Source organism: Thermobia domestica, chromosome 8 (assembly GCF_964235325.1).
Source record: "Thermobia domestica chromosome 8, izTheDome1.hap1.1, whole genome shotgun sequence".
NCBI classification, from domain to species: Eukaryota; Metazoa; Arthropoda; class Insecta; order Zygentoma; family Lepismatidae; genus Thermobia; species Thermobia domestica.
In genome coordinates this window covers 110,242,013-110,266,910 of record NC_137461.1, presented here as the reverse complement: position 1 = coordinate 110,266,910, position 24,898 = coordinate 110,242,013, and the positions used below count along the sequence as shown (strand labels likewise).

At 36.7% G+C, this 24,898-nt stretch overlaps 1 protein-coding gene across 1 annotated transcript in view; it reads left to right on the top strand.

The window, feature by feature from the left end:
* The window catches only part of Es2 (ess-2 splicing factor homolog), a 60,019-nt gene that overhangs the window by 17,647 nt on the left and 17,474 nt on the right, over positions 1 to 24,898 (top strand). Inside the window, exons 4-6 of the mRNA XM_081768885.1 lie at positions 6,187 to 6,290; positions 15,177 to 15,336; positions 22,310 to 22,552. Coding sequence (XP_081625011.1) covers positions 6,187 to 6,290; positions 15,177 to 15,336; positions 22,310 to 22,552 — 507 coding nt within the window. The remainder of the gene's footprint in view (positions 1 to 6,186; positions 6,291 to 15,176; positions 15,337 to 22,309; positions 22,553 to 24,898) is intronic.

Sequence of the window (24,898 nt, the reverse complement as noted above, 5' to 3'; positions counted from 1 at the left end):
TACTGCGTCATTACTATTTGGGCTAGAGTCATGGTTCAAATGTCATTTTCTTTAGTATAACGAGCCCTTTCCAACGGTACTATTCACATGTCCGTATATTACACCTAAACCGAAAAAACCGGAAATTTTTCTTAAGAAAAATCACCTCCTCGGTACGCTTGCGCCTCTCGGGCCCGGCCCCGGTTACACGTAGGGATTTCAAAATAAAAATTGAGAAATACCCAAAGGTACTCACAATCCGTATGCAGTTTCAATTTGATATCGAAAGCTGAAGGCGTGAAAAATTTTTGAAATTTGCCTTAAGAAAAAATAAAAGAGTCACCCCCCTCCGCCCACACTTGGCGCCGCCAAGTTGATCATCCAGTTCCAAAACGCATCTGGGGTGCCCTTTGGTCCATCCTTAACTTGACCAATAAAAAAGGCTTAAATACCTGCTATAGAACATAAATAAGCGGTCAAAGACGATACTACGCCAAGGTAACAAAAGTTACCAAAAATCCTAAAAGGGTTAAATGTTTTGAATAAGTCAGTGTCGTCTTCTGATTTATGTTTCTGGGTTGATGTTTAATATTCTGTTTCTTTCAAAAATCAGAAGTAGATATTAGCGTATTTACCTTGTTCAGGAAATTCTGATTTCACATCCTAACTTCCAAGTTAGTATATACTTCCACTTTTCAATATAAGTTTGTCACCTTTAATTCTTGTAATATCCATAACTCATAATGTGCTTACAACGTCTGTAGACACCTTGTGCACCTGAAAAGAAAACGACAAATTATTATTTATTGTTGGAAACAAATTTAGAAGGTTGGTGCAGGCAGATGTTAGTTTAAGGCCTCATAACCTCGTCAAGGTCTCCACCGTCTGTGAGGGCCTGCTTTTGACTGGAGAGGGATGTAAGATCATATGGATCATACAATCTTACGTTGGAGAGCCAGATTGTAGCAAATTCATTGATATTTCACTGAGCAAACCCTTTGGAATTCCTTGATATTTCACTGAGCAAACCCTTTGGAATTCCTTTAATGCCAAAGGTTTTGCTGCAATACTTCATCAAGTAACTTGCTAGTGAATGATGACGAGATGAAGAGTGGGAAGAATTCTAACAAATTTCCTTGGTATTTCACGACGCAAGCGCCTTAGTATTCTTTCAATCCCAAAGGTTTTGCTGCGATACTCTGCCAAAGAATTAATATTAAAACAATAAAAAGAGAAGGACAGAGTAGGTGAAATAGAGAATGCTAATGTGTGTGTAGAAAAATAGTGATAATGAAGAAATAAGGAAATTTCGAAGAAAATGTTCTATGTGATAAATTAAGAAAGTAGAAAGAAATGAATGAAATGTTGCTATGGTTATAGAGGAATATTGTTGCAACAATTCTCTTATTTCCTAACATTAAATATTCTTTTCTCATTATTGTTGATATATTTTCCATAATCGACATCAAACACCTCAATGATTTAATTAAAACATGTTTAAAATTTTGAACAACTGTTGGTTTATGTTTGTGTTAGTAGCAAAACTGAAGCAAACATCACTCAAATAGGCGATCAATACTGCTTTCGAAGAAAACTCTTCCGAGCTAAACGAAACATTCTCATCTCTAATGAAGGTGATCTCCATGTGTCATATCCGGCCTCACAGAAATACGTGAACAAAAATATTACAAAGAAATAAACCAATAACAAAATTGCAAGATATGTTACTTTTTATATAGTATACTAGCTTTGGCTAGCTGGGGTTCAGCCCCCAGGCCTCCGCGTATGCTCGGCCTACGGCCTCGCATCTTACGTATCAACCTTCGCATCAACAGTGAATTGCGTGCATTTGCTCGTAATATTTCCTGAATTTTTCTGTCGGTTAGTCCCAAAAAGCTACAATCATGTCAAATTTAATCATAGTAGCCCTACGGAAGTAAATAATTTTGGGGTGTAAAAGATGTCCCGTATAAATAACCTAGGAAAGATTTTTCAGTTTTCCATAAAACCACTATAAAGTTAGAAATTTTTATTTTTACTGATTTACTTTGGTATGCTAATGAAAACGTACAATCATACCGAATATGAAGTTTTTATTATAATTCCAAGTACCTAAAATATGAGATTATAGGTCCAGAAAAAGACTCACTTAAATAACATGGGGAAATCCTTCATCCCCCCTTTAAACCCTCTAAAAATTAAAAATATTAACTTTTGGCAATTTTCCTGTCGGTTAGTTCCGGAAAGCTACAATCCTGTCAAATTTCAACTTTCCACGTCAACCGGAAGTACCCTTTTAATCTATGTCAGTTCATGTAGTTTTATATATAGTTAGGATTATATATATATATATATATATATATATATATATATATAATACTTTTATTTATTTATTTTAATGTGCCTCGGAGCCTAAACGGAAAATTAAAATACTACTTAGAATAAAACTAACAAACTATTAATGGCAGTCACAATTGTTGAGGCTGCCTTCATCCACAATTTAACGTTGAATGTTTAGTTCTAATGTAGTGAGTCATAGGTTACTCAAGCGATCGTGAATCCCAGGACCTTTAATTATTTATTATGCTTCTTTTCCAGCTTACAGTACCGTAGAAGTACCCCACTATTCAGCCCAACATAATCAAACGGGCCTGTCTACTTATTTTTCATTCCAGCTTATAATACCGTGGGCAAGAAACTCACTGCTCTGCTCAGCGCATTTAATTAAACAAGAATAGCTACAGCATTCAAATCTCGGTGAAACCCATCTCATCTACTTGGGCCTTTTGCCCTGGTCTCCTACTTATAATACTATGCTGGTTGGGGATACAAGAATAAACTCACGTTCAATAAATACTTCTGCTAGTCACAGCTCCCTGTAGGCCTTCACAGAAAAGCCCCTCTTTCCGACTTTCATCCAAGCACTATTATACTCGCGAAGTGAGGACTGAGAAATTCTTCTGCTCGGGAAAGAGGAAAGAAAATCAAAAAAGGTCCCTTGATTTCTACAGACAAAAATAGGGGAGTAAGCTCACAAGGCAACACATGCCAAAGATTACTCGGAAATGTACAAGAATATACAACCAGCTATTTTCAGTGTTATAACGACTGTTAGTTACAAAAATTTGCACTCAGCATTTAAGAAAGAACACCATAATCGCTTTCACTAAATACAGTAAGCACAGTTTGTCCTAACCAAAACAACTTTACATGCTTTTCCACACACAATTTATTGTGGGGTACCCGAAACAACAAATTCTCCTCTGCCCATCACCACTCAACCTTTCCTGTAGCTTCAATTACTAGACATTTACCTAGTATGAATCCACAGCCAACCAGCACTTGGAACTATTTCTACCGTCTCTAAACAAGTGCTCAGACTAATAGTCCTTCTCCAGTTATACTGTCACCTTCCTTGATATGGATGTCAGACTTCAGGATTTCGTTTGAATCAACTAGCAGTATGGAATATTTCCACGTGAAAAACTACCACTCATACAAAAACTCCTTATTCTGTGCTTTGGTCATTCGGTTGTAGTCATCGTCCGTTTACTAACTTCATTAACAGTGTCTATCGGTCACGAAATCAGAAAACGGTCATGAAAGTAAAGAAATTTAGCTTTTGGGTCACGATTTTTTTTTTTTTTTTTTTTTTTTTTTTATTTATTTATTTATTTTAATCTGTGCAAATATAAGTGTAGAAGGGAAAATTTTGTTCTATAAAACGTTAAAATTCACCACAAAAAATGCCTCTTGTCGGCTTTAGATGCTACCAAATCACAATCAAACCACGCTTCTATCGCATGCATGAAAATTCGCACCCAAATTTGCTCTTGAAAATGTTACTAAATTTTATGGTTTGGAAAGAAAAAGGTCACGAAATTTCATTTTGGAATTTTAGTAGACACCCTGATTAAGATTCACTCGTTGGCATTATCCGAATGAAAACACTCTTCAATAATCAAATAATTCCACAGAGCAAAAAGTCCACCGAAAACAAAATATTGTGATAGCCTTGTTGATCCCGGCTTTCCAAACCTACCTCAAAATGATGTACCAAAGGCGTCTCAATCTTCATATCCTTATTTTGAAAACTAGCTCTTTGAAACATTCCGTACCCATCAAAGAAATGCCCAGATGTAAAACTTGTCTTATATTTTACCTTACTCTGGTTTTCAACATTCTGCCAGGTATATAACATACGTACATTGCCTCTTTCGTGCTGTATCGACAATCACTGGTGCTCCTGCAGTGTCCCAGAACACACAGCTTATCGTAACACTACATTAAATCACACCTTTCACGTAAGTAGCTTGTAAAATACTTCCCCCAGATTTTTCAGGTTCCGCAGAAATTAATAGGTAAGCATTTAATTACCATGCATTTATGAACCATTCCCAGTCTTAACCGCCAATACCTCTCTTACGACACTCACATAGCTTACCACGTTTCTACTTTGATCTTTATTAATTCTATTTCCCCGTCTTTCGTACACTGTTTTATTTTGTACGTATCTCATTATTACTTATTTTTATGATTATTTATTATGCAGTAATAATAAAAAGTAATAAAAATAAGCAATTATACTGCATAATATACATATTTTTGTTAATTTAAATTATGTTTTTCATTCAATTTACATTTTCCAAATGTATTATTTTATTTTACCTTAACGCACAATAAATTTGTCCATTCATTTTATCTTTCCTTCTACTTTGAGTGTCCTTACCGATGATTCATTCGTTCCATAACTTTTTATCTTTCTTCACTGAACTTTCATCACTTTCACCCTGGTAGAATTGTTGCATAATTGCATTTCAATGTGGCGCGCAACTAGAAGCTGCGCTGCTTCTTTTATGTTCTTAATCTTTCTCTTGTTCCTTACTCCCCCCCCCCCCTTTATATCTGATGAGGTATTTAGCGAAAGCTCTAATACAGTGGCTCCCTCCGAATAGTGGACATGATTATTAAGTCCTAAATGAGAGATGTCGGTTACAGAGGAGTTACGCAAATCTAGATTACTCAGAGCTCATGCAGCAAATATGTAGTTATAGGCTAATATCAAAATGCTGTATTCGATGTTGGAGCTGATGAGGTAGGAAATGCCTTCTTGTAAAAATACAAAAATATCACTGGAAAATGTGTTTGTATGGGTATGTACTAGGGATGGGCAAAACCGGTTTTATAAAAACCGAAAACCGGTTTCTATAAAAACCGACACTTCGGTTTTCTCCAAACCCGGTTCGGTTTTCACCGAAACTGGTTTCGGTGAAAACTGTTCGAAAACACACAAAACTATTTCTGTGGAAATGGATTCGGTTTCCGGAGAACAACGACACACTATTCTGGTCAGAAATAGAACAAATTTTGAAAAAAAAACGGAATCGGTTTTGAAGAAAACCGAAACCGGATCAGGTGGAAAACCGAACCGGTTTTGAAGAAACCCGATAACCGGTTTCGAAGAAAACCGAACCGGTTTTTTTGAAAATTTTCAAAAACCGGTTTCGGTTTTTCTAAAAACCGAAAACCGAAAAACCGGTTTTTGTGCCCACCACTAGTATGTACTACATGCTGCATGTATTTGTGGTATTTTTTTTCTCAGGTACATGTCATTCTGTTGTAAAAGTTTCTTAATTCGCATACTGACTACGTAAGTAAAAGCGGTGCAGTAAGGACATGCAGCATTATTATTACTAAAAATATAGATAAAACTCGCCAATCATAACGATTTATGGATTTCTTGGGAATAGCTTTACAATACTTGCCTTAAGTGTACATCTTGTGAACACTAGTTTCTGCTTAATATTACAGTAGCCTATACTACCATCTGTAGTATATCACAGATTTATTTTTAAGTTGCGGAAAGTATTTTATGTTCTGCACATGAATTAAGAATAGTTCCTGTCCGTTATGAAATGTTGGGGCAAAGAAGACTTTCTGTGTCCGTAGAAGAGTTCTGTCTTCTAATAACCCATATATGTTTTAGCGGAACAATAAAAAAAATCACTATAGTATATAGAGGTGCTCGTTAATAGAGGTTTCATTCTATATAATACTTTCTTGAGCATTGTGTGATAATAGTTTTACTATTTTCTGGTTATATATTTGATACATATTATATGTGTGTGAGAAGTGAGTGATAGATGCTAATTTCTTATCGAAGTATTTTATTATGTAAATTTCACTATGAACAATTTATCGTTTCAGAAAACAAAAGAAGCCTTGATGAATATTTGGGGATGCATACGAGTGAAGACAACCAGAGTTTTGAAGAGATAATGGAACAGTCTGATTTTAAACATAGACACAAGGTATGTATGTTTAACGAACACAACTAAATATCTGCTTGAAATATTTAGAATTTCGGAATCCACAGAACTGAAATTCAGAAATAGTTGAGAACAAGTGGATCGTACTACCTATATTCATTAGGTTAACAGCAGCAGTAAAAAGTTATATTCAGTTCAATATTACTATAATCGTAATGGAAAATAACAGGTCTCTGTGGTTAAATACAATTGGTAGAAAGGCTATATAGGTACAATCAATTGAAATCTTAAAGTACAGGAGAATATTTTCGGGATCCAGTAGTAAAGTACTAGTTCCAGGTTTGCGGAGACACATAAAATGAGCATAAGACAATGTTGAAATTCAAATGATTTATAGATACTAACAAATGTATAGATACTAATGCAAGATGAAATAAATGTGTCTTCTTGTAAAACGTTCGTGCCAAAGGGTGTGGAAGTTTTTTAAGGCTCTTACAGAGTTTTAATCGTTAATCATGTTCTGAAAGAAAACTCGCCGCAATCTGGCAAAGTATTACTCTTTATTGTTATTTGTTTATTATCTTAGAAGGTAATACGTAACAGGTATCGATAACTGTACACTTCGAAAGTGGACGAAGTATTAAACATTTTTTTTTTTTTTTAATCGATTTGTTCTCAAATTACGTATATTTATTTATTTATTTATTTTTCTTTTTTTTAAGAAGGAAATAAGGTATTAGTGTGTGCAAGGTAATTTTGTGTTCGGTTTTAGTTTCGTTTTATTCCAAGTCGAAAAAAAAAATAATAATTTGTGTCACCTTCTGTACAACAACGATCCAACCATGAAAGAGAAGGAATGAAATATCAATAGTATTTCGCGATATGATCAATTAAGTTGTGTGAGAGATTCTGTCTTTAGCCCCAATATGAAGCTGGTGGTTATCTCGAGAGACTGTATATGATGCTCCAGGCATCCTACAAGTGCTCAGTAGAGTTGTGGAATCTGAGCAGTTTGGGTGCCATGAAAGATGCGGGAAATCCAGTTGACCAATATTATATTGCATAGGATTGTGTGATGGCTAGATACGTTACTGTCCTAGAAGATAACATCGACATGGAGGAAAATGTAACGTGATGGAGTGAACACAGTCTGACAGGAAATTTTCATCAACGAGGGACACTAGGAAAATTTGGAGATGTGGACAACTGAAACGCAGGAAGTGAAACATTTTTTCTTTGAAAGGAATTCCCCTCCTTTACCAGTCACAATCATGCCACTCGTTAGGAAGAGCAGTGTTCCAAGTTGCTGCTTTGTCGTTAGTTGAGCTTCAGCCATGAAGTTGGAAAAGTGAGCTTTTCGTGCAATGATTTTGTACGAAAAAATAAATAAATAAATAAAAAATAAAAATAAATGAATCACAGTGCCTTGAACGTTTGTCTGCTGCATTTAGGGATAGTGTATCATCACGTGCAACAGTTTTTCGCTGGTATGCTGAATTCGAACGGGGCCGGGCCTAGTGTTGTGAAGGCCTGAAAAAAAATGGAAATTTTGGGTAATTTTTTTTTTTTTTTTTTTTTTTTTTTATTTACCGAGCTTGGATAAAACCTTAAAGTTTGGGAAAAATTGAAATTTTCTAATATTTTACTGTATTATGCTTTTAAAATGAACACTATTTTATATTTACTAGTTTACAGTTAAGATTACTGAGTACTTATGTCTCTTGTATTAGATTAGAGAAATTTCGGGCAACAAATTTATGTGTACCACTCATCCAAACACTTCAAAAATAGCACCATGATAGAGTGGAATTATGGCTACAAGAGAAACTAAAATATAATTCTAGTTAGATTAATATAGACGCATTTAAATTATCTTAAGCAATCTTATGAAGTTCCCGCTTGATAGCAAGGAAGCGTTAAAATAACGGGTCTAGAATCATTTTAGTTAATATGTTAAATCAAACATATTTTATAGAGATATCTTCCTTGTGATATGCAAAATTTCCGGAAATTTTGAACCGATTAGAAAAAAATAATTTGTTCCGAAATATTGGCAAAAACCGGAAAATTAATTTAAAACTATTTCTTCACCTGGTGCTAGAGACTTTCTATTTCAAGTGTGCCCCTGCTGGCATTGCTGTCGATGAATGTTTTCCCATATCTCCCTCGAAAGAGGAGGGACAAGTTGCTATGGCCGAGATTTTTCAATAGTTGAATGCGGACAGGATTCTTTCACCAAATCAAAATGAAGGTTTCCTCCGTAGAAGGTCGGCAGGGGTGAGGCCGAAGAATGTTTCACTTTTTTCCGAGGGCACACTTGAAATAGAAAGGCTCTATCTTACTTGATGTAACCTGTGTGCAGCGAATATACAACGTATTTCGCTAAAAGGAAAAAATACTTAAAGCAACAGGTTTTAATTTTATTTTTTAGTTTTCTGATTTCTGGTAAAGTCTCTCTTTATTATTTGTATATTTTTCGAATAACTCAAAAAGAAGAGCTTATTTACACATACACACATATACCCCACAGGTGAGTAAATTTGAGCAGCGAGAAATATATATTAAGAAGCCTCATCCCGGCGAAATTAAAATACCGCTAATTTTACAGTAATTATGTGATATCTTCAAATAGATAAAAGATAATTAAAATGTGAAACAAGAGCGCCCTAGACAATATTATTTTGTGTGAGGTACCGTTATTACAAGTCACTTAGTGGCTTTCCGTTTTCAGCCGTTTACAAACGCGAAAATAAATGCCGATTTTCAAAAGACTCGAAATCGAAAGCAGAAAAGTGAGTCGTGATAACGGTATTTCATGTAAAATGATATTGTCTAGGGTGCTCTTGTTCAACATTTCGATTATCTTTTATCTATTTGAAGATATCACATAATTACTATAAGATTAGCGGTAGTTTAATTTCGCCGGGATGAGGCCTCTTAAAGGGTTGAATGTGTGAAACTTCTGTTCGTTATTATTACAGACTAGCAGAATACTCGTTTTTCGCACGGGGAGAATACGTTTTATTTTGGACATAAAGGGCACCAAAAAACTGCTACCAATCAACTTATGGACCCCCAAAACTATGAATTAGACACTACAGTATGCGGCAAAACAAACAGTACTGAAATTCGCGTACGGATGGCGCGCAGATGCAACATGGTATAAGCTGTGAGCGCCACACGTGTGCTCAGTTGTGTGCGTAGTGTGTAGTTGGCGCAAAGATAATATTACTTACAACAGAGGAGAAGGTGTTTATTGACGAGCACTATTTCCGCTCATACGATGTGGAGCAACATCTCACTGCAGAAGATGAGCGCGCACGTCTACTGTATTGCTCTGGAGCTATGGCATATGAACATGAAGTCTTCATTAGTAACATATAGTTCAGTGATAAAAGCCATGTTTACCTTGATCGCTACATCGATCGCCAGTTGATTATTGAGCCATTCTTGCATCTTTTGCGAGGTTTCCGCCGCACCAAAAATCTGTCGTTACAATAACAATGGATGCAGAAAGAAGGAGCTACCGCCCTCATTGGAACTGGGTCACTTGTTCTTCTGTCGACGAGAGTTTGGACATCACTTGATTTCCCGCAAAATGAATTTTCCATATCCTTCCCACTCCCCTGGCCTCAGGGCTCCAGACGCCTGCATATGGGGTATGCTGAAAGAAGCAATTTTCCGAACAGATATCCCCTACCAGTATACCATAGTTCAAAGAGAAGATTCGCTCATTATTCTGTCATTCCAGCAACTCGTGTTCACTAACATGTCCATCGATCTATAGGACCACTATGAAGAGTGTGCGCGATGTAATGGTCAACATTTTGAACACATGATATGCAGGCATGAGTCTTCTTAAATTTACAGTATGGGTTGAGTAACGTTTAGTTGACATCCATTTGACATTTCTTATGTTTCATTATGTTGTACAAACAAATAAATACATAAATAAATAAATGCCAATGATGTGATTTTAGTACTGTTTGTTTTGCCGCATACTGTAATATCGGTCATTCTCAGTTATCTTTACATATCACCATTCCTCCCCTTAGCAGTAGCCCTAATAATGGGGCTAAATTTGGATATAAACGGCATCGGCTGTTCATTTCAGCGGGATTCAACACTAATATCGGTCATTTTCGATATAGCTCTCTCTTCCCTTTCCTCAAGTTGCACCTTCAAAGTGAAATAATAAAAAAACATCCCGAACCTCATGTATGTTGAAAATTTTATCGAGTTCGATCGCGAGGTTCACGAGTTATTAAATTACAAACGTAGCCACTTTCATTTTGATATATATACAGATAACTTGTCGCACTAGAAAATAGGAATTGGTTTACATACAGGATTTTGTACATAAGTTTATATAAAAATCTAGTTTAGAATATTAAATAATAGTAATTATATGTTTTAGTGCATGAGTATTAGTGAAATTTGTCTACTGCTCTTTCATTTAAGAAGTAATTTGGCTAAAATTAACAAAGCTCAACCAGATCAAAGAGGGGCGTCATTTAGGTAGGGGAGGAAGAAGCAATTGCCCCGCCCCCCTTCCCCGAAGAGTTTGAGGAATACATATACGTACAGTACTTGAATTGGTTGTCTGCTAATATGCTAGTACAAAACGTGAAAATCTTATGTCGGTAGTGCTCTTGCCCCTCCGAAGCGAAGTCTGAAATGATGCCCCTGGATCAGAGAGCATATTACGAACTCAGTTTCATTCAAGAAACCTATTTGTTGCAACAGAGACGCTTCATTATGGTAAGCTTGTATGTAACTATAAAAGTTCTGTAACTAATGCACATCCACGAATAAATGACTAAAAAGCACATAACTGAAAAGAGTGCAGACTATTAATTTTCAAAAATAATTGCAAGAGTTTTATTTTCGATTTTTTTTTTTTTTAATCCGCAATATTGAAATTTCTGAACTTATAGTTTTCACGCGTTCGAAAAAAAAAAAAAAAAACGGTCTCATTACTAGTGAAATTAATCCTAATACAAAGATTTTTATTTTTTTCCATTTTCCGGAATGAAACCGGAAAAAAACTGTTTTTTACCAACAGGTTCAAAATTTCCGGAAATTTTACAACACTAGCCCGGGCCTCGGTCGATGATGAGGGGCGCAGTGGCAGGCCGTCCACAACTGTCACAGAAATAAACATTGATGCTGTGGAGATGATCAGAAAAGAGGCGCGTGTAACCTATAATGACATGGAGTGTGCCTTTGCTATTAGTTCGCGGGAGTGTTTCAAACAGTTTACACAAACGCCTGCGTGTGAGGAAGGTTTCGTCATGTTGGATGTCCCACAACTTGACAGATGCTCAGAAGTAGACTCATGTCGAATGGTGTCAAGACATGCTCCAGAAATTTAACAATGGCAGGGCTCATAGCGAGTCACTTTCTAAACTAAAAGTTACTTTTTTTTTTCAAGTTGGTCACTAAAAGTTACTTTTTTTTTCAAATTTGTCACTAAAAGTTACTTTTTTGGGAAGTAATGTGACGTTTTCGTGTGATTTATGTTTTGCATTGGCAGTTTTCTAAGAAAAATATAAAAATAAATGGAAAAAGGCAGAAACTTGTTACTCATTACTCTTCTGAAAGCTTCAGTACTTGCTGCCACATGTGAAACAGTCAGCTTTATTCTCACTTCAGCTTTTATTCTTTCTAAAGCACAGTGGATGGTTGGTGGATGCTTAAGCTCTCAAGGTGGGGTTGAGAACCCTTCTGTGTCTATTCTTTCTTCTATCATAATAGTCTTTTAGTTTTCTCTCGTAATAATTAACGGTCCGCTCAACGTTGTGTGTATGTGTTTGTGTGATTCATCATGTTTGTCGTGTGTTATGTTTCTTGTATGGTCTTCTTAAGACTAGATGATGAATTTGAATATTTCACAGCTTTGAGAACTCTCAATGCTAAGTTAAATATAATGTCTGGGATTAAGAAATTCGGAAATAGGCCAGAACTGGTTCCATTTACTCAGAAGCTTCTTACTTTCTGCTAAGTCTGCTTACCGTAACTACAAAGCATACTTAGAAAATCTAAGAAAGGAGGAAGCTCAAAAAGAAGAAATAAATAAGAAAAGATGAAACAAAACAACAGAGAGACGATGGAGAAATTGACAAAGGAAAAAGGGGCATGATGAGAGTTTGGTCACTTTTTCGTGTGTGCTTTTGGTCACTTTTCATTAATTTACAAGAGACCAGACCACTATGAGCCCTGCAATGGTGATTCTAGGAGGGTATCAAACATAGTTACTGGTGACGAAACATGGATATATATATCAATTTGATCCTGAAAGAAAGCGCCAATCGTCTGTGTGGTTGTTTCCTGGTAAAGAAGCACCCGTAAAAGTCAAAAGATCAAGAAGTGTTGGAAGGAAAATGGTAGCAACATTTTTCTCACCATGTGGCCACAATTCCTTTGGAAAATCAACGAACAGTTACAGCAAAATGATACATAAATGTTTGTGTTCCGGAAAATCCATGAGATACGTCCAAGAACTGGCCTGCGAGACCATGACAATGTATCTCCTCACTCAGCGAACATCACAGTTTAATTCATTGAAGACATCCGTGTTGAAACTTCTTAGCCACCCACCCTACAGTCCTGACCTGGCACCATGTGACTTTTTCTTGTTTCGTACGATGAAGGATAAACTTCATGGACGTAGATTTCTTTCCCCTGAAGATGCTGTCACTGCTTACACAGAGCAGTTAAGTGCAGTACCTGGAGCAGACTGGCGCCAATGCTTCCAGAATTGGTTTAGAAGGATAAGACTTTATGTGGATTGTCATGAAGAATAGTTTGATAAAATGTAATAGCTATAATAAAGTTTTGCATACCCAGAGACCCATGTCTCAAAACTTTCTTAGTGTCCCTCATATAATCATCAGGGGGATTCAGTTCTTGTTATACCAATATGCCCTGCACCATACACTGGCGTGAACTTTTAACGCCGTTCGCGAGAGCTCCAGTGCCTCGGGAAATTCCCGCCAAGTATATTCATGCCCACCCATTCGCGGAGTGCGTAAATATAATGACTCATAAGATAACCAGGCTGTCTTCTACTTTTCAGTCGTCTAATTCTAATGGTGGTTGCATGAGGTGAGTCTGTGACATCGCTGAATCCAAGTAAGGAACGAGCACGAGTCTTTATTTCGTGGCTTAAGTCTTATCTATTACTAATTCTGTTTCATTAAATTTCTTACTAATAGATAAGTAGTATCCTTCACAGGTGTCAGATGCAGGAAATTTGATACTTGCCGCCAAATCTCTGCGCAACAATGAATAATTACACGGAAAATGCACTTCAAACAAAGCGACTCTGACCGACTTTCAGTCGTCCCTAATAGGTCGTGATAACAATATTGTATTGTCATCGTAACGACCATACAGCATCTACAATCATACCATAGTGATAAAAGCATTCATGTTGAAGAAATTATGTCTATTTATAAACCGTCAAAATCGAAGTACTGAGACGTGAAAAAAGAAAGAAAAGAAAACGTACTTTGAAAAGTCTTAAACGTCACTTTGCAGCCACGCTCAGAAATGATGTTCCCTTCATCATTTGTTTGTTAATACTAAATGAATTGAATGATTAGAAAACAAGTTGAACGATCGTAAAGCTAACCCTTATGTATTTCTAATAGCTTAAAGCTAATCCTTTTGTATTTCTAGTAGTTTAAAACTAACCATTTTGTATTTCTAGTATCTGACATAATCTTTCATATTTCGGATACTATGGCGAGTGTCGGTTTTCAAGGACTAGAGAGGTTTAAATTATGTTACACAGTAAGTTCTTCATATGGTTTTAACTTCAATATCAGAAGAAATTTTAAATTTATATACGAAGAAACGTATTTAAAAGTGACATATTCACTGACATTAACTCCAATTTAAACTTTATACATTCATATTTTCGTAATGCTTTTTGTATTTAGCCGTTGTTTATATTTACGAATAGAACGGGAATACATTTTACAAGAGAAGAAATATACTAACCTTTTCTTATATTTCTGGCAGCTGAAATCATTTCCTATTTTACTGCATAATATGATTTAAGCCTCTGTGGTCCTTGAAAATGGATACTCGCTAAAGTATCAGAAATTTCGAAGATCATTTCAGCCACTAGAAGTAGAAAGAGGTATACATCTTTTTACTTTAAAGCAGTAAACTGAAAAGGTACTTACTTTACTCCTCCGAATTACCATAGGTTGTTTAAAGACTTGCATGAAACGTCTAATTTTACTTACATGAAAGTACGGAAATTTGTTTAGACTGATAAATAAAGACATCTTGCTGTTTCACAGAAAACATACCTTAAATCTGTGTGAATTGTTCTTGTTCATTGGTTGATAACGACGGGGAAGATGTGAATGACATTATTCCAACTTCTGTGCAAATTGTTATCGCATACAGCGTACCTTCCATTGTGAAAAATTTGACATTTAGTATGATTTCTTTTAAACAATTTATGATCATTTGAAAAAAAATAAAGTAAATACCTTTTTTTTTTTTTTTTTTGAGTTTCTTGATACTATTCACAGCTTGCTTTATAATTTTTTTAAACAGATAAGATTATAATTTTGTCCTGAATTCAATTTTTTTTAAACGTCTCACGTTATGCAGCGAGACTAAGTGATGGTGATGAAGAGATACGTGAGAATGGCAGAATGGCGAAAATGGGAGGAAAGGAGAGAATCCCGAGAAAACCCACGCACACAGTGTTTGCCAGCCACAAAACCCACTTACCGGGACGTACTAAAATTATTAAGGGGGGGGGGCATGTTCTACTAATAGTCAAGATGAGTACTTTTTGAATGTGTCAGTACATTAGCATTTAATGCTTCGTTTATTGATAATTCAAGAATTGAGTTGTTAGATTACAGGTAATGTTTTCATTCTTAATTCTCTCTCTTCCAGTATGCCTGGTTGTATGAGGCAGAAGAGAAATGCAATGAGGAACGGAAGAAGTTACTTGAATTGCCGTCATTAGAGGAACAAGCGAACGGAATTGAGAGGCCTTTGAGTTTAGATACGTGGGGATATAAAAATAGAAACTACATTATGTATGTGCCAGATGGTAAGTAGCATAATTTTTAAAATTAATTTCTCTGTAAACTGATTGTTACGTATATGGCTATCTTGTAAACTAATAATACACACTTCTTCAGTACGTTTCGTTCGAATGACACCACAAAATCAACTGAAAACATAGAATTGTACTCAACATTCGTGTTGCACTAAACACACAACGTTTCAAAACTTACTTGTAAGACGTCCTCAGACACAAAAAGGAATGGGATGGGAAGAATACTACAGGGAGAATGTGCGTTGTTCAGTCTCACGTGTAGACGAATTTTGAAGCCAATTCCAACGGAGACCTTGCCTAGATGAACTTACATTATTTCGTGACAACCCTGTTATTTGGCGTCAATTTTCGTTACCACGTTCTGAACTAATCGCAGCTTCGTACATTCAGAAAATTAAAATAATAATAATAATAATAAATAAAGTATTCAATTGCAGTAGTTTCTAATTGGTTTCTGTCCAAATCCCGAAGTCGTAGTTTTAATAATAATAATAATAATAATAATAATAAACGACTTCACATTACCGACATTTTCGTAAATCTATTATTTATTTTTTATTTGTGTCTTGTTCCTTTTTAAAGTTGCGTCACCCAGTATTTCACAATCATTTATTAAGCAACTGTGTAGTGTAACTGATCTTTCTCCCGATTCTATACAAAAAGAAGAAGAAAAAAAAAGTTATATTTTATACATTGGTTATTGCAAATACATTTTGAATTTGAGCATCCTCAGTAACTGAAATTAAAGTAGATTTTTTTTTCTTAAGGGCTTTGTTGTTCGTTATGCCAGGAAAAGTAAATACAAAGTAAAGATATTAAATATATCTTTGAAATCACGAACATAGGTTTACCATATTTTCAAGCTTAATACTTTAAAAAAGTGTTTAAATGGCTCGATTTAAATGTAACTGTAAATGGCTCGATTTAAATGTAAACCAGAAATAACGTAGTAAACTCCTAACCAAAAAGTATTTTTCGAATATCAAATTGAGAAATCTGAGACTCACCATTCAAATATATACATAAGTTCTACTCGACTACATTTTTCAGAACACATCGAACTCTGTATTCAGGTGCAAAAATTAAAGGAGTGGTTAAAATAGTTAAATAAATTACGAAGGATCCTTATCGTGACCTGATAATCTTAAAAGGAAAACCTGTACCTTGTATAAGCAGAGGCACCTCTAAAACTATGCTGTCTTCTGTACATTGGTACTCGTATTTCTTTTTGTAGGGTGTATTGCCTTATTTTGAGTTCTAATGTGTGCGCTGGGGTTCCCGTATAAAGCTGTAATGCATTCCAACCCTTGTCCAAAACTGGGTAAGCGTATTACCGAACTCACATTATTATTATTATTATTATTATTATTATTATTATTATTATTACTAAAAATTGTGAAGTAAATATGAAAGTGAAACCAGAGTATGCACATAGAAAATCGTTTAATCCAATAGAAGTTATCTGACGGAGCGGAAGTAATAAAACCCATTTGCACATGTAATGAATCTTACATTAATAAAGTAAAACAAATATCAACACAATAGTAAGATAATATATAGAGATAGTAGTAGTAATACTTCCAGCAGTATCCGAACATTCAAAAAGTATTGACCGGCGTGACGTAAAATAAATTGTACAAAAATTAGAGTAACATTGAAAAAAGAAAATATTGCGAGATGCTTCTTATAAAAACAAAATTCTTAAACTTGGACTCGGGTAATTTGGACAAGGATTGGAACCCAGTTATAATTTATACGGAAAATCCGGTACACATTACACACCCAAGAAAGCCTTTGCAATTGATGTTAATATATAAGAACAAGAAGCACATAGTTATTAGAGATAAAATGATATATCAATCACCTGTGGAGGACAGAATGTAGAATTTTATTTCAGAAAAGGTCATGCACTTCTGATTGTTATAAATTAATATGGTTTGCGAGGTTTTCTCGGGATTATTTCGTATATCCACTTTTTTTTTTTTTCTATTACCAGTTTTCAGTTGTCTGCCTCAAAGCATATACGACAGAACCATTCGCATTAAAATAAAATACTCCGAAAGAAAGCACTCTTTATTTTTGTCTATTTCTTTGATTATTATTGTTATTATTTACAATTATTTATCCTACAAACTTTTCATCCTGTAATACCTTCTTTTTTTATGAAATTTTATTTAATTAAAGGAGCTCAGTTTATCAACTGAAACTCTGTTATATATTTGTTCGTCTGGGAAGAACAAAAAATCTCAAGAACTACCTGACCAATAACCCATCAATTTTGTTCAGGATGTAAAGGGTTAAAAGTTAGGAATCGAGATCGTGTCCATCGATCCATCCAGTAATCCGTCCAGTTGATCCGAAGATACGCTCTTCCGTATATTTCCATAGGAGGTTATTACAAATTGATTGTCCCTTGATAATATGCAACCTAGTTGTACCTACCATCAGTTACTCTCAATATTCTAACCAAACTCCTTGACGTGGGGTACACCTGACACTGCTACTTGTTTATTACTTATTTATTTATATTGATTTCTTCATTACTTTATTATATAGAGTATCTAATATCTCATTCGGGTTACTCGTATTTTTATTTTGCAATCTCCTTTTCCTGTATTATACACACGTGTCCAAAACTTAAGCATAATACAGAAAGTTGCATATAAATGGCGGGAAGGTCATCGCGAGCACAGAAGTTTTGGTGAGTGGCGTGTATTGCTTGTGAGGAGCATTAAACCGGCTATGGCGAACGTTCGCCAGGCCCCCTATGGGAAAAAAATCGAAAACTAGTACTTGGATGCAAAATAGGTGCCTTCCGTGTGTGCAGTGAGTGCAGTGTTGTAGTGAGCGGAAGGTACTGCTGAGTTGAATGTAGCAAGATATTAATGAAATATGGCACAAAGACGTCAGTTGGATGCGTTTACCAAAGGTCGAATCATTGGGCGCTGGGAAAAAGGTGACACACAGATAGCAGTAACACGAGCCATCAATGTGCCACAAAGTGTGGTGTCTTGGTTGTGGAAACAGTTTTTGCCACACCGGAGACTGCCGCCGTAGGCCCGGTGGGGGACGTCAAAGGATTACAACTCCACAACAGGACCGCTACTTAACCACAACTGCGCGTCGGAACTGGACCCTGCCTGCAAGACAACTCTGCCGTGTCGTGACAAAACGCTGTAACTTTGGCGAAGAAGTTTTGCGAAAATGAGCCTTAAAGTTTTCATCCGAAAATGTGATCTGTATCGTGTAGAAATAGTGTATCTTGACTTTGGAAACACGTGGTTACATGTAATGTTACGTAAATGCCTGTTGTGTGATTAAATTTGGTGAAAATTGATTGGTTGACCATTATTGCCTAGTTACACTGGTTCTACACGATACAGATCACACTTTCGGATGAAAACTTTAAGGCTCATTTTCGCAAAACTTCTTCGCCAAAGTTACAGTGTTTTGTCATGACACGGCAGAACTGTCAGTGGAGCTTGCAGCCGCCTGAGGGGTGCGAGTGTCACGCCAAACTGTGTACCGGAGACTGCGTGCCAGTGGTCTGTATGCTCGACAACCACCAATATGTCTTCCACTGACGCAGGCACACAAAAGATCCCATTTACAGTGGTGTCGGGAACATCACCAGTGGACCTCCAACGAATGGAGCCGCGTACTGTTCACTGTTGAATCCCGATACAGTTCCCAGAGCGATTCCCATCGCAGTCTGATCTGGCGCGAACAGGGAACTCGCTTACATCCCACGAACATTGTGGAACGACATCGATATGGTGGTAGTGGAGTACTGTTCTGGACAGGCATTACGATGAATGGTCGTACTGACCCGTACATCTTCGATGGTGGGTCTATCAATAGTCAGAGGTACAGAGGCGAGGTTCTGCAAGCCCATGTGCGTCCGTTCAGGGGCGCAGTGGGCCCACAGTTTCTGCTCATGGAAAACAATGCCCGTCCCCATAGGGCCAAACTGGTGGAAGAATACCTAGAGACGGAAGACATCCCACGTATTGAGTGGCCAGCACGTTCTCCAGATTTCAACCCAATTGATCATGCGTGGGACGCATTAGGAAGACGTGTTGCAAGCCGCCAACCGCTCTCCAGGACACGCCAGGAGCTCTGTACTGCTCTTTGTGAGGAGTGGAATCAGCTACCCCAAGAGCTCTTCAACAACCTAATTTTGAGCATGGAACGTCGCTGCCAGACATGTATGGCTGTTCGGGGCGACCATATCCCATAGTAACCTGTTTTTGATGCCGCCAGTGTGTCTCACAGTGTTTTTTTGATATGCCTATTATGGTATCACGTTGTGAGTTCGTGTTTCGTGACCCCTTCTAGCGAGTTTTCTTTCCAATTTGGCCTGTTCCGTGTTCGTGTGGCCTTTACGTGTCATACGTTGGCTATGGTGGTTCCATTTGGTGTGCCTTCTTGACGTTCTTCGTCCCCTATGTACTTAAACAGTCATTATGCTTAAGTTTTGGACACCTGTGTATAACGTGACACTATATTGCAACATGGTGCTTATCTAGACGCTTCACACTTCTAGGTGATTCTGTGCTTTTTTGTCTTTTCTTTTCTCACACACTATCTTATAAAGTATTTAGAGGAAGCGCTTGTAGCTCACTTTTTTAGTGTATGTGATTGTTTTTACAGCTTCCTAGATTATATATATACAAGAGGCTCGACAAATTACATTACCTTGATTAATATGGTGTAGGACAGCATGTAGTCTTTTTCGAATGGATACTTAGAGATCCTGTATGTTTATCAACGAAGTGTTATCCTATTCTTACAGCAAAGCGTTGTCCAGTTCCGGTTATAAATAATGATGGAGGTGAATGTGAAGACCATGGCAGATGAGACACTTTTCCTTCGTGCTCAGAAAACTTACCCTGGATTATGTAAGCTATGTGTACAGAGGTTTTGTCGTCTTGGAAAGCAACATAGCTCTTGGGTAATGAAGTTAACACTATTCGATGGATCTGGTTGCTCAGAATGGTCATATGCCAGATGATAGTGACATGACCTTACAGAATAATAATAAATTCGACAAAATAGTGCAGTATGGCTGCCCAGACCGTCATTGAACCCCAGCCATGTTTCACTCTTGGGGGAAGCAGTCCAGATTGTACACTTGAGATGTCGATCTGCACATAAATTTGACGCTCTCGCCTTTGGTGCAAGCGGTCCTGGGTTCGATTCCCGGTAGAGATATTCGGTCGAAAATGCGTAACAGCTTTCTTACGTCAGCCAACCTGAGTGAGGTTTTTCTAAGGCTTTCTTCATTCACACTAGGCAGATGCCGAGATGGTACCTAATATAAGGCCCCAAGCCACTTCATTCCCTTCGTCCCCCTTTCCCGGATAATGTGCCCACCAAAGGACGTTATCTCTCATACATGACGGGCTTAAGGTCACAGGTGCCGTTAATGCCTAGAAATATACCTAAAATTAAAAAAATGTAAATTTGGCCACAAGTTGCTAACATAGTAGAAGTTGACTCATCTGACCAAATGACCGTTTTCTATTTTCCATACTTCAGGTTTTATGACTTTGACATCGACATCACTGTCTCCTCTTAGTAACATTTCTATCATGTTATGAGTTTTGATCGAATAATAAGTGTTTTTTGCATTGCAGCTCGTCCATAAATATCCTGCTTATGGAGTGTTCTTTGTACTATTTTGATGCTTGTAGGATTTATGAACACAGAATTTACTTCAGTAGTCCTTTTGTAACTTTAGTCTTTTCATTTCTGTCACAATCCTGCACGATGTTCGTCTGTTTCTATCTCTCAGCACTCATTTCCGTCCATGTTGGTATTTCACAATGCAGTGTTTCAAGTCGTGTTGTATGGGTTTATAATCTTTGATACTGTGCCTCACTATACACCTATTTCCGGTGGGAGCTCATGTGGTTCGGATCCCACGTTAAGCTGTAGGTCCATGTCTCATATAGCCTCGCTGCTGAAAAGGATGCTAAACTGAAAATCAAACTCAAACTGTACACCTTACACATCCATTACCTTGGTAACAGAGACACCCACCATACAGATAGCAGTAATCTGCTCCCACCTGACTTCTGTCAAGTTCTGACATGACTTATTGATAATGCAAAGAACGCTCTCACTACAAATGAAGTTTGTCATGTGTTGAGGTTGTATCGGTTGTTGAAGTGAGTAAAAAATGGCAACGTCACCTGCATAAAGTTACTCCGTTATAATAAACATGTGAAATCTTCGCAAGATGTTTCAATCTTTGTGTCCATTTCCTGTATCCTTTTCTCCATCAAAAGCTTACTCAACTCGTCTGACTCATTATGCCATAATAGCACGGCTAGGGATGTTTCAAAATAATAAATTTGGAAAGAAAACGTGTAATTCACAATTATAAGTTTAACCAACTTTGTAACTAAGCTAATTTTCTTTGTTCATGAACTTGAAATTCTTGTACTCTGATAGTCCCACAATGAGCATGTAGGAAAATCTTACAAGAGAAATCTTATTCACGACCAAATAATTCGAGAACGTTTATAGAAAATATATCTTTAATACAAAATTACTTGGTTCTTTTTAATAAACTCTTTACTTGCAAATACAGAGATTGTATATTGCTCTCAAATACTAATAACAATATTAATAATACACTATACTATCAAATTCCGAACTCGTAGTTCTCTGTTCTAAAGTTAAGCGTTTTAACGCAAATCGACTATGGCTCCATCTTCATATATTTCTTATACTAATTGAATGATAGATCGGATATCCCCAAAACACATAGTGCCGAATTTTATGTTAAATATTTTGTGTTCGTAGTTATTATAAATAAATATAGTTTCCATAGTTACTCACTTTTCAATTGCTATTATTTCTATTTTGTGTGCTTCAGATACTAAACTAAAAATTAATAAAAGTAAATCTAGATTTTACGTATTACTAAGAATTACTAATTCCTCTTGTATTTCAGGTGTACCTTATACACCAGAAGAAGAAGTGGAAATGGCAAAGAAGAAACGTGAAATTGTGCATTCAAACACGCGTTTTACAATATGTCCATTTAATGAACAACAAAACAAAGAAGTGATCCAAGAACTAGCTCAGTCTCAGGCCAGGACAAAAGAAGGCAGAATAGGGGTTGATGGAAAAGAATTGACATCTACACCCAAAGTTAATGGTTATAAATTCGTAAAAACTCCTTCCCCCGCACCAGGTAAGTCAGAGCAAATAAGATTCGTTTTCCAGAGTTTTATCGTGCAGCAATAGCGTGTGATTCAAATATTTTAATATGGTTTTGTTTTTGTTTGTGGATTCGTTCACTTCTCCATTTAAGATTATTATGTGATTAGATATGGGATGTTTCGGCACAAAACATGAAAAATAGACAGGCAAATAGCCACTTAAGATTAAATAAATAGGCAGTAAAATGACTAAAATTCAATTCAAAATATTGAACAAAAATTGAAATTAAATAGCGAATAACGTTCGAAGGATCAAGAAACGTGATCCTGATCGTTGTTTGTAAAGAACGTGAAAAATGAAGTTCTTTCCGTGTACAGAGGGCCGCGGTGACTCAATGGTAGACCATTCACCTCTGGTACGTGGGGTCCCTGGTTGGATTCCATCTCGCGCCAAGTGGACTTCGTGGTGGACAAACACCGTGCGTGAGTTTTTCTCGGAATTCTGATCTCTCGTACTCCTTTCATTTCATTCAGTCGCATCATCACCGTCTCCTTTAGCCAAGATGACATAACAGCAGGACGTAAAACTGAAATATTTCATTTCATTTCTTTCCATGTACATCTAATTAAAAGTCCGTTAAACTTTATACAACAATCGAAAGTTTTTTCAGTACGTTTCACAAAACAGTTATAAAATACATTTTCATTCAGTACATTTTAGCTGTTTGTTACAAGAGATATAATTAATTGCAATTGTACATAACAGGATACTTTTCCAAATTGCTCATTCCAGAAGGTGCCCACGATAAGATAATGGACTTCCACCCCCCAACGACATTTAATTGCCGTTTTATCCCGGTACATTACTGGTTACATTGGGGCCTAGCCTTGATAACAGCATCAGTTGAGCCAGTCCATGAAATGATAAAGGTAACAGTAATAAATTTCTGGAAGGCGTTCATTTGTGGACCATCGTAGCCAACCAGCAATACTGAAACGATGCGAAGAAGGTTTAACATACAACGGTTCCTTAATTATTGAGCCATTAAAACACACCAATTACCTTTTACACACGTGGTTTAATAATTATATAAGAGATGCGTACAGATTACTTACAACACACCTTTTCAAGGTGTCTGTTTTTATCAACTGAATAATTCTATTTATTATATGTTGTCATGACGACGACCTCGAGATTAGATTACATAACAACATTTGAATATCTTCATATATTAACATTATAACCATATTATTTCTTTCTCTTCTTCTAATAACAGAATCAGCCTAGTACATATTTAAAATACATCATGGCCCAAAATTACAAGCAAATAATAATTTACAAGTGAAATAACAAGTAAAAATATACAACATACTGTTGTAAACAAAGCTGGCGTGGATTTCATCATCCAACTATGTCCCAAACAGGCTTCTGAGGTAGGTAATCGACCAGAAATTGGGAGAACACAGCCACAGTCTACTCCAACTTCCAACACAGTATGTGCCATGAGGACCGTAGAGAGAGGAGAACGCTCCAACTCTGAGAAGTTGGACTATATGACGTTGTATCTCAAAGGTATAGTTTCCAACATCCAGAGAAACCTCGCATTGGAAGCTCTAACCTCTCCTCACAGAGAACCTCATCCAGGAAAGGTTCACAAACGCCAGAAAACTGAATGAAACATACCCCCGCAGAGGACAAATGAAAATGCGTTTGTACCCGGGATGAGTGGTTACTGTACCTAGATGAAATTAACAAGAGTTCAATCCATTTTCTATCATCAAACAGACAAAAAAAAGATTTTGAGGTGTAATACAAGGGAAAATGTTCTAAGAGGTGGGTAGATGGAGCGGTGGTGGTGGGATATTGCAGTCCCAATCGAAGTACCGCTCGTCGAAGTGCATTCTAATACCAAAGACAACGTAGCTTACTTCCAGGAAAATGCACATCCTCATTCGTACGTTGACGAAATAACGAATATATAGGCAAGGCCTCCAGTCATACTGCTTGATCACCCCATGCATTCTACACAAGGAAGGCAAAATACACGAGAATTCAAATAATTCCATTTTCGTCCTTTCCTGTGAAATTTTCTGAATCCTTGCTATTGCATTGTTGTGTGTAGAACACCTCAAGTACTTGGTCGACGCCATTCCTGAACCTTGCACGGTCTTTGAAAGTTACTAAAGCGATATGGGGAGACATTTCCCTTCCCATTCTACGCTGACTGGGGATCATTTGAACCGGCGGCCTTCACATTGAACACAATCGATGGTGGAAAAAGGGGATTTATTAGCCAGATAAGTGATTCAAAGTCGACTTTTTTTTCGTGGGCAACCTTCTGAATGCTTTTGAATTACGTCTTGTCCAGTGTCTTGTT